The sequence below is a fragment of the Vanessa cardui genome, chromosome 8 (genome assembly GCF_905220365.1).
Source record: "Vanessa cardui chromosome 8, ilVanCard2.1, whole genome shotgun sequence".
Taxonomy (NCBI): Eukaryota; Metazoa; Arthropoda; class Insecta; order Lepidoptera; family Nymphalidae; genus Vanessa; species Vanessa cardui.
The window spans coordinates 13,236,898-13,253,888 of NC_061130.1; the positions used below are offsets into that span (position 1 = coordinate 13,236,898).

General features: G+C 36.9%; 1 protein-coding gene across 1 annotated transcript in view; it reads right to left on the bottom strand.

Annotated features, from left to right (window-relative positions):
- LOC124532033 (histone acetyltransferase KAT7) overlaps window positions 1-16,718 on the bottom strand; it is a 30,851-nt gene extending 14,133 nt beyond the window's left edge. Inside the window, exons 1-8 of the mRNA XM_047106659.1 lie at window positions 16,548-16,718; window positions 15,124-16,002; window positions 14,562-14,728; window positions 13,699-13,826; window positions 12,885-13,078; window positions 10,819-11,015; window positions 10,027-10,204; window positions 6,954-7,148 (exon numbers count right to left, since the gene is read on the bottom strand). Coding sequence (XP_046962615.1) covers window positions 6,954-7,148; window positions 10,027-10,204; window positions 10,819-11,015; window positions 12,885-13,078; window positions 13,699-13,826; window positions 14,562-14,728; window positions 15,124-16,002; window positions 16,548-16,562 — 1,953 coding nt within the window. The 5' untranslated portion in view covers window positions 16,563-16,718. The remainder of the gene's footprint in view (window positions 1-6,953; window positions 7,149-10,026; window positions 10,205-10,818; window positions 11,016-12,884; window positions 13,079-13,698; window positions 13,827-14,561; window positions 14,729-15,123; window positions 16,003-16,547) is intronic.
- Window positions 16,719-16,991: the final 273 nt, after the last annotated feature.

Sequence of the window (16,991 nt, forward strand, 5' to 3'; positions counted from 1 at the left end):
AATCGGGATGACGCTTGATAAACTTCTTCAGTCAAATTATTTAAGACATAAAGCTACAATAGGAAAACATAAATTATGGTGAGGTACGTTTTTATTTTAGAGCGTGTTCACAGCGTCAAAGCGCCAGGAGCGCTCGACGGGAACGCGCCCACTATTTTTATGGTGCGATAATAATTTTGGATACACAAGCGTTAAAAATGCACGTTCTTTACCAAATGTTCGAATCTGGATATATTACCTAAACCATATATTTAGAATACGATAAAGATCGACAAATCATGCCTTAATCGTTTAATTGTATAGTCCATACAAAAATTTGACGCGCTACTAATTTGTGTTCACGTAAGTTAGCTGTTATAAAATGTAAAAATTCTAAGGAATCGAGCTAACGGAGCTTTTACTTACATTGGCAATTAAATCTGTCGCGCATATAGCTGAAATTAATTTTAAAGTTATTTAATATCGTTCAAATATGGGCGTGACGTCATCGTTAGTATAATAAGACAGTCGAATTGAAAACCTCATATTTTGAAGTCGATTAAAAAATTACACAAAACTGTTTTCAACTATCTAAAGAAAATAGAAACGGGAAGCCTAATACTAATACTAAATCGTTGACCGAAATAGCGTTATTTGTATTTATTAAACAAAAATTAAGACGAACCAACGTAGCGATTTTAAAACTTCTGGTAGTGAAGAGCACAGGATAACGAATTTGCTTGCAATCTTTACTAATATTATAAATTAAAGTTACTCTATCTGTGTGTCTGTCTGTCGTTCTTTCATTACCCAATCTCTGAACCGAAAATAAAGTAACCTAAAATTTTGGATGAAGCAAACTTGAACTCTAAGGAAGATTTCTTTTTAGCCTAACACATGACAACCAATCTCAAAAAACGCGAGCGAAGTAATGTAATAGGCGTAAACTAGTATGAAATATTCAGATACATGCCATTTCATACACTGAAAATCAATACACAACCGGCACACATTGTATTACTATTACATAATACCTAGAAACAAATAATCCATAAATAAGAATAACATTGATAAATTGAATAACAATAAAAAACAGTTAATAGAATTAAAAAAAGAAAATTTCGTCGAAGCGTTATCAATAAAACTGATCAATCGTTATCGACTCCCGTTTTCACCGGCAGACGCGATTGGGATCGGCTCAGAAATCCGTGTAATTGAAATTGCTACACAGATAACTGATAACACACAATACTCGGTTGCATTTAGAAAATAGTCTTGATCTATTTTTAATCATCGGTGATTCAATACTAATCATTTTTGTTTTCAATAACTGTAACTAACAGTTTATTTATATGTAATCTATTATACAAATTATCTCTTAAATAATAATAGAGTATTATAAAGAGCCGAGACGGCCCAGTGGTTAGAACGCGTGCATCTTAACCGATAATTACGAGTTCAAACCGAGGCAAGCACCACTGGATAGTCATGTGCTTAATTAGTGTTTCTAATTATCTCGAGCTCGGCGGTAAAGGAAAACACCGTGAGGACACATGTGTATTCCACCAGTCCACATTGGAACAGCGTGATGGAATGTTCCAAGCCTTCTCAAAAGGGAGAAGAGGCTTTAACCCTTAGAGGAAAATTTACAAACTGTTGTTGTTGTAAGTTCGCATTTGCTATTTAACTTTTGAAAATTTCATATTGATGCAATGAAACAAATACTCAAGTAAAATTTAAGATGAGAATAAAAAACCATTTCATTTGTCGAAGCATTCGTACGGTCACGTTGAAAATTCACGTTCCCCGAACACAACGCACCGCGGGCGCGCCGTACCCTATCGATTGTGTTTATTTTCGGTAACCTAGGTCAGTTATATCTATGAGCTGTCTCGACTCCCGACCGAGCGCAGACAGCATCAATATTCTATTTAACTACCTATTCAGGGCCGGATTAAGGGGAGTACGACGGCTGAAACTATAGAACCTCTATACACGAACGAGGCCTTCGTAAATAAAATAATATTTGAATTATAATTAATCTGTTCTTATGTAAAAAAAATAAACTGTCATGATATAGGAAGTTTGGAGGTTAAAATGTATTGCGTGTAAATCTTTCATAATCTTGGGTGCTTTGAATTGATTAGTAATTATTGACAATATGACAATATATATTTGTGTTATTTTTAAATGTTTTTGTAACAACATTTAAAAAACTCATTTGTTTATATAATGTTTCAGTGTATAAACTATTTTTTTTATTGTCTAAGTATGTAAGTCAAAAAATATTAATGGTAAATGGTTTTTCTTATGTATTATTCCTTCGAATACTTTTTTGGTGACAAATAGTGATTCTAATATTATTATTAAAATATTTTGTTAGAAATTTGGGTATAAAACATAATTTTTTAAGAAATAAAAGAATTTATTTATTTTTTCAATAATATTAATATAGAATGTATCCAAAATGTGTTAGCACATGAAATATGTTATTTTTATTAAAAAAAAACTTAAGTTTCTTTTGCATTTAACTTAAAACTATTATTAACTACGCATATAAATCAGACATCAAGCGTCCGACGCGTCTAGGCACACAATAAAACATCGAAAAATTTAGACCCACCCCGTAGGGGGCGTGCCCGGTCATCGACCCCACAGCTGACGCGACTCAATGGTAGTACACTAAAACGTACGAATATGTTTATAAACGGGGTAAAAACTTTAATGAGAACGTATTTTCGATTACTATGCTGTAACTTTGTATCGTACCATTAATAAACACGATATATTGAATGGGCCTATTTCATTTCTTGCATAATTAAAACATCCAATATCATTCAATATATTATAGTTTTGGTTATTATTCTTTTTCTATAATTATATTTGCAATAATAATAATAACACCTGTTGACTTCCACGCAGGATATATTAATTTAAATAATTGTATTTAACTAACATGACTTTGTATTTTTAAATGTTAAAAAAGAGTAACTACTGAGTTTCTTGCCGGTTCTTCTCGATAGAATCTACTTTCCGAACCGGTGGTAGCTTCACTTTATTATAAAATGACGATTCAAAAGTGCTTGTAAAAGCCTACTTGAATAAAGTTTATTTTGATTTGATTTGAGTAAAGAACTACGGCAATATCTTAGATATAATAATCATATATTGATATGCATTAAAGTTTTAATAATCTGATGTCACAGACTAAAATAAATAGACAAATAGAAACAGAACAGATATTTGAGATACTGCAGTTTTTAAACTGTGTATTTATAATATTCCTCGCATATTTTTCACGTATCATAAACCACACATTTACACCCTTCCTGTATCTTTTGTCGGTCTGTTTGTTCTCGTTTGTATATAATTAAGTAGTTACTTTACTAATAAAGAAGTAGTCGTATCTTTATTTATTTTTGGTTCAATACAACTGCAAGTATTCTTTAATTGTTATATAACGTTCTTTTAAAAGAGTGCGAGAGATTATTCCCTTTTACTACCATTAAGGTACGTAAAAATAAACTTGTTTTCGAAGAGAACATAGTGATTGATCTGTAAGACAATTGAAGTACAGCTTTAGACTTTTGACTGGTGATAGCCCAAAGGCGTCGATATGAGTAATGGCAATAGCGTCTAAAGAGGACAAACGTCATATCAGATGTCTAAGTGCCAAATATTACAGATTTGATACATGCAACAACCACAGCCTGTAAATATCGCACTGCTGGGCTAAAGCCTCCTCTCCCATTATGGAGAAGGTTTGGAACAAGGCAACACATAACATAAGGCTGTTCCAATGCGGGTTGGTAGAATGCACATGCAGGTTTCCTTACGATGTTACTCTTCACCGCCGAGGACGAGATGAATTATAAACACAAATTAAGCACATGAACATTCAGTGGTGCTTGCCCGGATTTAAACCCGAAATCATCGGTTAAGATGCACGCGATCTAACTACTGGGCCATCTCGGCTCGGCATTCATACATACACTATAATAAAAACATTGAGTAGGGTGGTAATAATAATAATTATGGTATAACTTATGAGACTCGGCTGATATTATTCTAGCACTGGGTCAATCATCCTTCAAACCGTAATACAGAAATACAAATTGATAATTAAATGTGTGAATAACAAGGGGGTCTTATCAATATAAATATTGGTCAACATCTCATACATTACTCTGATCCCAATGTAAGTAGCTAAAGCACTTGTGTTATGGAAAATCAGAAGTAACGAAGGTACCACAAACACCCAGACCCAAGACGACATAGAAAACTAATAAAAATTCTACATCGACTCAGCCGGGAACCGTACCCATGAAAACCGGTGTACACACCACACGACCACAGAGGTTGTCAAAACACCATCCAATTAAAAAAAGACAATGCCGTATATTTGAGTCAATTATTATAACTGCACTGATTAAACATAGTGATTACATAAAATCTGGATTTGATTTATCTTTAACAACTCGTAAATTCGTAAGAAAGCAATACCATTCCAAATAAAAAAAAAACTGTGTTTATTTAAAGGAATGCAAAAAGCATGGAAATTTACGAAATAACTCAATCTTTACCAGATATTTCGTCCTACGTCTACTGAGATATGTATATTCAAAATATATAAATAGCCTACCTATTTTATGTATATGCGAAGCAAGAGTTCCGACACCTACCACCCTTAAGCTAAAGGCAGCTGTTGTAGAAAAAATATCCACTCGTCTATTCAAGACGTGGATGATTCAAAACAGATTTAATAGCTCTACAGACATACAGTATATACACTATAATAGGTATAAGCCGAGGTTTTAGTAAATATAAACAATAACAATGTATTATATGATCTCAGTATACCTTAAAGTTTCAACAAGAGTGAGAGAGGAGTGTGGCTGAGATAAACCCTGATTTCCGTTAAAATATAAATCAAGATTTTTTTCATAATAATTGTAACCCCCGTAAGCCAGGATAGTCTGGCTATGGCTGGCTCTGGTCTGACACGGTGTTCTTTAGTGTTGGCTTTTCCTATTGAAAGAATTTACAAAGGAATACCATCAAAAAATTTCATGTCGTTTTCTGATGTTTTAATTTAATTGAAACTTTAGCTTTGACATTAAATTTATATATAATCTTGACGTAGGCTAGCTCGGAATTTACGGTACTATCCGTAAGCGATCCCGTGGCGCCCGCCGAAAGACGGAGAGGGTACTGCTGGTTTTTTAGTGGGTAATCCCGGTGGACATGGGCGCACTCGGCGTCCAGGGAACCGGGGAGTCCCACATCCACCCCTCCCCCTACTTTCCATCACGTGGGGGAAGCGCGTAAAGCATTTTTCCAGCGACAAAAAAAGGCTAACTCGGAAAGATGCATCCAAAAATACCTGTGAATTTCCTACCTGGGAAAAATAAAGTAAAAATAACGCTCGACCAGGCAATTAATTGACTCGGTTTGTCGACTCAATGTAAGATGTGTCAAAACAAATGTACTTTCGAACGGGGAAGCATTAGATGTTATAGAATCAACAAAGTTCCTTGGTATGACAATAGACTCTAAGCTCCAATGGGGCCCCCATATAAATAAATTGGCGAATAGACTCAGCTCTGCAGCTCATGGGGTAAAAAGATTAGACTTTTGACTAATTTGGAAATGGCTCGCCTTGTGTATTTTAGTTATTTCCACGTTATTATGTCGTATGATATCCTACTCTGGGGTAATGCAGCTGACATTAATACTATTTTTGTACTGCAGAAAAGGGCTATTCGTGCAATTTATAACCTGGGCCCAAAACATTCGTTAAGACTAAACTAAAGCGATGACCTCGGGTTGGTTAGCAAACCCTGCCAATAATCAAACCACTACGATATATCGTATCCTTACGTAGAAACAATAGATATTCTACCGCTAAATAAAAGTACGCACTGCGTACCTTCATACCGGAACACAACAATACTGCGTACTAAGCAGTATTGTTGTGTTGGGTGAGTGATCCAGTGTAACTACAGGCTGATTCAGTTTCTCTTGTCTAAATAAGTCAATCTAGTATTAACTTTTAATTTACTTAGTGGTGGGGCTTTGTGCATGCCCGTCTGGGTAGGTACCACCCACTCATCAGTTATTCTACCGCCAAATAACAGTACTCAGTATTGCTGTGTTCCGATTCGAAGGGTGAGTAATCCAGTGTAACTACAGGCACAAGGGATATAGCATTTTAGTTCCCAAGGTTGGTGGCGCATTGACGATGTAAGGAGTAGTTAGTATTTCTTACAGCGTCATTCTCTATGGGTGATGCTGACCACTTACCATCAGGTGGCCCATGTGCTCGTCCGCCAACCCATTCCATAAAAAAAATAGAGAATAATAAAGGGCAAATAAGTTGAAGTAATCAAACGATGATAAAAGTCCCGCCTATCGGATGGATAAGAAATTCCGGGACACAGACGATTTCTAGGTCAAAAAACATAATATATTTAAACAACTTTCTTCGACTATTATTCACACTTTTGCTTATCTCAGAGGTAGTGCTTATCAACTGAAGAAAATCAGAAAGGATATCTTTTTTTTACGATATATGTAGGGGAACGAGCAAATGAGCCACCTGAAAGTGGTCGCTACTGCCCATAGACAACAGCGCTGTATGAAACATTACATATTCCTTACATCAACAATGTACCTATGTTACATACACAGGCTCTAGTTATGCTGACTTATTCATCCTTCGAACCGGAACACAACAATACTGAGTACTGCTGGCGGTAGAATATTTAATGTGTAGATGGTACCATTTACCACCAAGAAAATATCGGCAGGGTTTTTGTTTAGTGCAACAGCTAGTCTCCTCTAGGACGGCGTGTTTTTTATTATAAAATATTTACTTCTATATATAATTTTTCTTTGCTCGAAAACTAATTAATATTTGTTAGGTAAATTTTAACGTTAAATAATTAATGTTTTGGTCTTTATAAGCCACTAACCTTGCTGAAGTATCCGACAATATGGCACCCCTCCTCATCAGCGCACGTCATCACGTAGAAGAGGAAGGGTTCCACGTCGTAGTACAGCGTCTTGTGGTCGAGGAAGAACTTCGCTAGCAGGCAGAGCTGCTGGCAGTACTGTTTGTGCTTGCGACCGTCCACTTGCCACACGCTCAGGTTATCCTTCCTGTACACCTAAGGGGGGGGGGGACATTTGTTACGTCATTTAAGGCTTATATTAGAAAGGGAAAGATAATACAATAAATACAGAATGCAATGGCAATGATATTCTAATAAACAGATATGTTAAACCCATACTAAACAACAGAAAAAAGTGTGCCGCGCCGGGGACCGTTTATTTTAGTTTATTTTTACATTTCGTTACAAGTAAAAAGGATAGCTTGATCAAAACAATAAGTAAAAGGGATAACTAGATGTTTTAATTACGCAAAACGTATTAATATGTAATTATGATGTATTATAACGTATTACTACGTAAAACGACAAAAGGCAAACGTCCCAATTAGGACGTTTTCTAGTCTTCACTTTTTGCGCGTTAATAATATATCTGTTTACTAAAACATCATTGACTATTGGATTAAAATATACACATTTACAATTTTATTTTTTATTCGGTACGCAGATGTTCATTAAGGTCGTGTGACGAACGAGAAAGTTTGGCCGTATACCCTTCTTTGCCTATACTACTATAAAATACCTGTTGACTTCCAAGCAGGATGTATTAATTTAAATAATTGAATTTAACTAACATGACTTTGTATTTTTTAAATGTTGAAAAAGAGTAACTAGTGAGTTTCTTGCTGGTGCTTCTCGGTAGAATCTACATTCCGAACCGGTGGTAGCTTCACTTAATTGTAAAATTACGATTCAAAAGTGCTTGTAAAAGCCTACTTGAATGAAGTTTATTTTGATTTTACCTTATGCTCGAGGAGTAGATTGAGTATATGCAACGACGTTTGAAATAATTCTTTCTCGAAAACGGTTGGTTTTCCGAGTCAAAGTGATATAATCTTTTTTATTGGTAATTTTATGTGCTACAAACTTCATACAACGTTCACGAGATAATAGTGAAAAACTGTTTGTCGGATCTTTGACTCTGGATAACTTGCTTAGCAAAACATGAATAGTCAGTGATGTGAAACATCACCATTCATAAGGTTAATCAAGTTCAAACATTACAAGAAGTACTATTAACTATTCTTGGTCGAGTACGATATAAATTACAAAACAAACTAAAATAATTAAACTAACATATACTTGCCATGCCTTAAACTCACCCAATTTGCTTTATAACGACGTACTTTTTTAACATATGTGTAAAAAAAAATGAATTTATAAACGTAACCAAAACAAGAACATTACTATATATAAAATAGATAAAAAGATATATTGTGTCTTATTATTTAAGTAAGACCAGATTGTCAGATTAGCCAACCATGGTGACCAGGGCCGGATTTAGGGGAGGGCAACCGGGGCAACTGCCCTGGGGCCTCCACATGAGAGGGGGCCTCCACATGAGAAGGGGCCACAGTTTTCAGCAAGTTAACAAATACTGAGATATAGTCAAATTATAGTAATGTTACTATTTAATATTTTAAAAGTAACCGATACAAATACGAAACAATTCATAGCTAACTGATTCAAATAAAAAAAATTAATTAATTCATAATAATATAATTATTAGGGTGTTCACGCTTCTGTTTGTCTAGGGCCCTCAGATTTCTGAATCCGATTCTGATGGTGACGTTTCACATCACCGATTGTTGGTTCAATCAAGCTATGCATCGCATCGTATTTACACATTCAATAACTATGAAGTCGCAGTCCCTAATCTGTTGTCAAGAAGAATTCCAACGAAAATAGTACAAAACCCTAACAAACCACATTTGAAAGCGAATTGACGCGATATCATTCGACAAAAGCTTGAATAATCTATGATATTTATTATGAATTTGCGAAAAATTTCGAATTTAGACAATTCGAAATATGTAGTTTATCGAAAAAAACGCAATCGACCTAATTTTAACAAGATTCAAGTCAAATCTTCTGTGCTACTTACAATATGACAAATATTTCGATTCCATTTACGATATCTCAAATATAGCTATAACAAATTCGTCAAAATACTCGATCGTGAAATGTCACAAGTACCTACTACCTAGTACGATGGGCAGCATCGCATGTGCCGTTATTTGCATTGACCGTTCACTGGCTCACCAATGACAACTCACTGCATTCTTAACGCGAACAAACTATAGTACCTACTACGATGAGCAGTAGCGAATGTACCGTTATGTGCATTGACCGTTCACTGGCTCACCAATGACAACTCACTGCATTCTTAACGCGAACAAACTATAGTACCTACTACGATGGGCAGCATCGCATGTGCCGTTATTTGCATTGACCGTTCACTGGCTCACCAATGACAACTCACTGCATTCTTAACGCGAACAAACTATAGTACCTACTACGATGGGCAGTAGCGAATGTGCCGTTATTTGCATTGACCGTTCACTGGCTCACCAATGACAACTCACTGCATTCTTAACGCGAACAAACTATAGTACCTACTACGATGGGCAGCATCGCATGTGCCGTTATTTGCATTGACCGTTCACTGGCTCACCAATGACAACTCACTGCATTCTTAACGCGAACAGACTATAGTACCTACTACGATGGGCAGTAGCGAATGTACCGTTATTTGCATTGACCGTTCACTGGCTCACCAATGACAACTCACTGCATTCTTAACGCGAACAGACTATAGTACCTACTACGATGGGCAGTAGCGAATGTACCGTTGCATTGACCGTTCACTGGCTCACCAATGACAACTCACTGCATTCTTAACGCGAACAAATTATAGTACCTACTACGATGGGCAGCATCGCATGTGCCGTTATTTGCATTGACCGTTCACTGGCTCACCAATGACAACTCACTGCATTCTTAACGCGAACAGACTATAGTACCTACTACGATGGGCAGTAGCGAATGTGTCGTTATGTACACTTAATGTTCGTGCATTGACCGTTCAGCGGCTTACCTCGTCGCCGGGCGGGTGGCGCCACACGCACTTGGCGCGGTGTCGCGCGGCGCCCACTGCGCACTTGTGGTGGTTGAGGCAGAACTCGCACACGAATAACCGCGGCACGCGAGCCGCGTCGCCCGGGTACGGCGACTGGTACCACACCTCCATCATGTACTTGCCCATCACCACGTACCTGCGACCCCCCCGACCACTCCTTACTACTGTATTACTTCATACTACTCGCAACCACCACTAAGGCCAAAGCCTCCTCTCCCTTTGAGGAGGGAGGAGGTCTGGGACACATTCTAACACGCTGTTCAAATTTCTATTTAATATGACACATGCAGATTTCCTCACGATGTTTTCCTACACCCCCGAGCACGAGATGATTTATAAACACTGATTAAGAATATGAATATTGAGAGCTTGCCTGGGTTCGCCCACTCCTTACTACTGTATTACTTCATACTACGCGCAACGACCACTAAGGCTGAGGCCTCCTCTCCCTTTGAGGAGGGAGGAGGTCTGCAACACATCCACGCTGTTCCAATGCGGGTTGGTGGAATACACGTGTGACAGAATTTCTATGAAATTTGACACGTGCAAGTTTCCTCACGATGTTTTTTGCACCGCTGAGCACGAGATGAATTATGAACACTAATTAAAAATATGAATATTGAGAGCTTGCCTGGGTTTGAACCCGCAATCATAGATCAAGATGCACGAGTTCTAACCACTGGTCCATCTTATAATACTTAATTATTTCATTTATCAAGATATTTTATGTTGCATATATATGTATAATACCTCGTGCCCTTATCTGTCGATATGTCCCCCAGTTCCTCTTCGATCTTGACCGCGGCGAGTGCCTGTGCGTCTCTGAACAAGCGGAGGTCGTAGTCCGGGGCGAATCCTTCCAGCACGGGTTCCCTCTCTTCTCCTAGGTCTTCGTTTGTTGGCATCGATCGAAGCTCTTGGCTGCCTTTCCATTTCGACCGCATATCCTGAAACGGCAAAATTGCGTCACCACATCAGTTGTAATTACTTAATAATATTGCCAATAAAGGACAGTTATCCCTTAGGAATAAATAATGCGACTTATGTGGGCGCTTCAGGCGTGCTAAATTTCACTTTATAATTCAGTTTCTGTTTCGTAAGTATCGTGACGAATGATCAAACCGCCACTAATCAATGAATCTTTCTCTTGGTTGGATTCTGCTATTGTCATCTTTAAAATTCTTCTTCGTCATCCTTCCGTCAAATATATTTATTGAATCAAAAAAAAATTACGAAGATTATATAACAGATATTTATTAATATAATAATAAGTTGTTTAACTTTCAAAAAGTTAGATATCTGCACAGGCTATATCTTCCTGTTGGAGGCAATAAATGAGGCTAAAGATAAAGTTCGTGAAAATCGTGTCATCATGTCGTATAAATAGTTTTTTATCAACTTTAAAAAGCACTATGTTGCATTTACTGCAAATAAATCAATATTACGTACCTATAAAATGAAAAAGTCATTTACACATACCAAAAATTAGAAAGGAACTAAAATTGGTCCTTGTAGAACACCTTTGATAAAGTTTCGAATAGATGAACACCAACATTTTTATAACGATATAATAAATCAATACAAGTATAATTTTAAGATGACTATAATTTTATTCCTTTAATAGTTTGCTGTTAAATTTATGTTATTTTATGTAGTATTTTTGGTTTCATCATTGCCAGTCTAAGAACAGATCAGTTTTCAAGCAACACTAAGAAAAAAATAATACACATTCTTACACAGCTGTGAATTGTAATGTGGGTTTAAATAATTTTATATAATAATTATTAATATGTCGGAGGAAGATATGAGCCAATAACATATAATACTATAACATTTTTTTTTAAGAAGTTATAAACCTTATTAATTTTATAAAAGTTATGATTATTGTATTTCTTGTAACGACCAATCAGAGCGAAGCATTTGCCTCGAGCGGAGTCGAGGCGCCATCTGGTTGACAGAGATTGAGATAGTTTTGACGTACACATTTCGTTGAATTGGAAAAGGAGACAGATCTAGTTGGATCTAGAAAAGTGTAGAAGATTGCTTATAGAGGTCAGATCGGTGCCCTGAACACGCTCGGTGTAGTTACTTGATAAAGTGTTAAAATGTTGATTGTATTGTAATTAAAATACTGTATAAACGTTATAATTTAAATTAAATAAATATTTTTAAATATGAGACAACATCACATACATTACTCTTGATCCCAATGTAAGTAGCTGAAGCACTTGTGTTATGGAAATCAGAAGTAACGACGGTACCACATACACCCAGACCCAAGACAACATAGAAAACTAATGGTATAGCTACATCGACTCCGCCGGGAATCGAACCCGGGACCTCGGAGTGGCGTACCCATGAAAACCGGTGTACACACCACTCGACCACGGAGGTCGTCATTTGTGATTTGTGCTTGTTCTTCACCCCAATGAAACCCACGAACCCGTAACCATGACGACGATGTCAACAAGAATGATGTTTCTCCGACCAATATATTATTACATATTATCGCAAAAAGTAAATGTTACAATTTACAAGTGTCCGGGCGGCGCGGTTCTTCACCCCAATGAAACCCACGAACCCGTAACCATGACGACGATGTCAACAAGAATGATGTTTCTCCGACAAATATATTATTATTAATTGTCACAAAAAGTAAATGTTACAAAAGTGTCCGGGCGGCCAAAGTAAATGTTACAAAAGTGTCCGGGCGGCCAAAGTAAATGTTACAAAAGTGTCCGGGCGGCCAAAGTAAATGTTACAAAAGTGTCCGGGCGGCCAAAGTAAATGTTACAAAAGTGTCCGGGCGCGCTGACCTTGACCTTGAGCTGGTAGGCGCGCTGCTCGATGGTGGGCATGGCGCGCGGGCGCTGCTGCAGCGCGGCCAGCGCGCGCCGCCGCGTGGCCGCCGCCGCCGCGCGCTCCTCGGCCGCCGCCACGCACCACGCCGCCGTCACGTTGTGGTACACCGGGCACGCGTCCCACGTGAAGTGACGCGCCGCCTTGCCGCCTAGCGCACCCACCCGCGACATTCGTTTTATATGATTTAGAAGAGGTTAAGAAACTCAGCAAAAGTTGATTTTTTTATTCTAGTACATATTTACTGAAAAATATCAAATTAAAAATTCCATATTTAAATAGCGCGCGAAAACGGTACTTTGACAATATGGCGCTGCAATGGTGATACCACTTACTTGTATTGTAATCTGTGACACATATAATCCACATACAGTGGGCAAACGAGGTTAACAAGCAAGTGACGTCATTAGAGCCCGTCCAATAGAGAGCATTTTGTGTCATGTGACAACGTTATAAAAAAATGCATTTTTATTTATGGATTTTTGAATAAATTATTAAACCATTTTTAAACTCAATATAAACTGATCACAATAATTGACACCATACTTTATAGTATCGCATTCGTCATGTCTATAGCCTTTTGTAACTAAAAGTCGTAGGACATTGCTTTTAGTTTTATAGTATAATTAATTAAAGAAACTTTTTTTAACCCATTAGTATTAAGCCATTAAGCGAATTTTTAATTCTGTAGAATTGTAGATGTTTAATACAGCGATTTCGAACCCGTCTTTAGGGCCGTCGACTAAATTGACGTATGAGGCGCATGCTCACCAAGATGTCCGGAGGAGTCGCAATCTCGCACGGGACATCTTCGTTCGGAAGGCGTGATGGGGTTGGGGGGCAGAGCCGGCGATCGAGTTATGGCCGCCCGTGCTTTAGCTAATCTTATATCATCTTTGCTGCGAATACAACACATTTATATAAATAATTATATCCCAAATTATTTAAGTCAAAGATTGCCAATAAATAAATATTGGACAAAATCACATACATTACACTGACCGCATTTTAAGTAGCTGAAGCATTTGGTTATTGAAAATGAGAAGTACAGTACCACAAACACCCACACCCAAGACAACATAGAAAACTAATGAACTTTTTCTACACTGACTCGGTCGGGAATTTAATCCGGGACCTCGAATACTTGACCATGGAGTTTGTCAAAATGATACTCTATAATCATCATCATCATATTAAAACATACTGTATTAAAAAACTTCAATAAGTAGTAACAACAACAGCCTGTAAATTCCCACTGCTGGGCATAAGGCCTCCTCTCCCTTTGAGGAGAAGGTTTGGAACATATTCCACCACGCTGTTCCAATGCGGGTTGGTGGAATACACATGTGGCAGAATTTCTATGAAATTTGTCACATGCAAGTTTCCTCACGATGTTTTCCTTCACCGCTGAGTACGAGATGAATTATAAAGATAAATTAAGCACATGAATCAGCGGTGCTTGCCTGGGTTTGAACCCGCAATCATCGGTTAAGATGCACGCGTTCTAACCACTGGGTTCTCGACTCATGATATATAAATAAGTAGTAAGTCTAACTAGAATAAATGAAAAAAGTATTAAGTCCCCCTACATAACAATTTTTTCAATAGTAGTAGTAGTAATAATAACATCTCACCTCTTTTCATTACTCTTGTCATCGGCTTCTGAGTCTGTATCAGTGTTTGTTGGTTTGGATGCATTAGCCATTCGCGATACACGCGCGGATAACGATCGCGTCAGTTTGCGAGGCATTGTACCAGTTATCGAGTCACAGGAATCTCCACTTTTACCGGTCGTTTCTTGCTGAAAGATTTTTAGACAAAATGCTCTTTACTAAAGAATTTAGTAATATATACATATGTTACAGAGTCGGATTTAAAGGTCTGGAGACCCTGGGGCCACAAAGCAGTGGAGGCCCTAGACCAACAGGAGCGTGGAGATCCTAATAATTATATCATGGATTAATGGTTTAGCTTAAGCTTTTATTAATTTGAATCAGTAAGTATTTCTTGACTGGTATCGGTAACTTTTAAAATATTAAGTAGTAAGATTATTATAATTTGACTATATCTCGGTATTTGTTAACTCACTGAAAACTTTTGTGGTCCCCATTTATGTGGAGGCCCCAGGGCCCTGGTTGCCCTTCCCTAAATCCGGCTCTGATATGTTATATGAATAGTAAAAGAAAATAAACTAACCTTAGTACTAGCATTGGAAGGTGATTTTACTTTCCCTGTTTTCGAATTGCTTTTTTTATTTGATTCACTGTCACTTTCCGATGAAACTGATTCTACGGACGATTGACTTGACGAACATGAGGACGCACTCTTTACCTCCACAGTTTTTTTTGGTGGCGGACCATTCGATCTACTAGCTCTTCGTTTAGTGTTGTCTTTAGAATTCGAATTCGAATTTGAATCCTCATTTTGAACTGGTGTTAAAGGTGATGACGGTGCATCTTTCTCTTCACTGGATTTCCTAGATGCTTTCTTATTACGAGGTGAAGTTTTCGGACTAGGCTTTGATGTTTTACTTTCCTTACTCTCTGAATCTGATTCAGAACTATTGTCAGGTGAGAAGATACTCTTCTTTTTTAATGTGTTGGCATCAGGTTTCGGTGTTTTAGGTATTGTTTTACAAATTGCTTTAGATTTAGCCCCAGTGGTTACTCTTGGTTGCATCTGTTTTGCTTTCGCTAGAACAACAGCAGCATTTTTAGGTTTTGTCGATCGTCTTCTCTGAGGAACTGGCTTTGGTGTCGCTGGTTTTGGCGGTTCGTCGTCGCTTGATGATGATATTTTAGGTTTAGAAGTACGTCTTGGTTTTGCCTCTTCGACAACTTTTGGTTCCTCAACAGGTGCAGGTTTGGGAGACTTAGGAGCAGGGGCAGGAGTTGGTGCAGGGGCAGGAGCAGGAGTGGAAGTAGGAGCAGCGGCAGTTGCAACTGCCGGAGTATCAGAGGTGGAAGATTCTGAGTCAGAACTACTGGATCCCGATCCTGAGCTGGTAGATGAAGTGCCACTAGTACTAGAATCAGATGTTGAACCAGAACTGCTGTCAGTACTACTATTGCTCACCTGCAATTGAGATACAATTTCTAAACATATCATTCTGTTAAAAATCTCTTACATGTTTATTGATTATTAAATTAAAATTATCACTTATAACTTTAAATTACACAATAAATATAATTTAAACATTCAAATCATTTTTACACACGTAACAAAAAATATGTGAGTATATTATAATAACTATAATAATATAATAATCATTTAATTTTAATATGTAAAAGCTGTTATTAATCATATATGTACCATATATAAACAAATTCAATTAAAATGTCGGGCTTACAAGCTTAAACATATCATATATTATGAACAAATCTAGTATAAATTTTAGTATCACTCACTTTGTTGTTTAATTCAACATATGATTTAATTTAACTAAGAGAAACATTATTTGGGACATTATCAAGTTGATTAGCAATAAATACGCACGAGCATACTTATAAGATTATTTCACTATTATTGTTTAAAACAGAACATATCGACCACAACAAAATTTTACCTTTCTCTAATAGAGACGTTTCTTAGTTAAAAAAAAAATAATTAAAAACACTTACATCGAGATTGGTCATCTTGGTTTTTTAATAAGACCAATACGGTAATGTTTTTGGTGCTTCAAATTAAGCGTACAATTGTTTTGTTTTCAATAAACCATTAGGTACAATTGTCAAAACCTAAAACTATAAAAAACAGCGCCTTTTGCAAAGTAGTCAAACAAATCTGCGATGTATTTGACAATTAACGGAGACAACTTGAGTTGACGTTTACGAAAGTATAGAATACAGATAATATAAAAACTTTGTGCAAAACATTAATTTCGCTTTTAATGAATTACAAAACAATTCTAATATATGATATAAATGATTATATTTGCAGTATATCTATATTTTTACCAAAATTTGCTCATTTTATTTTATTAGAAGACGTGAATAGCCAACGCGACCTATAATAGCAAATGTCATCAATTTTTGAAAATTAGTATTAGGTATTTAATATTTACT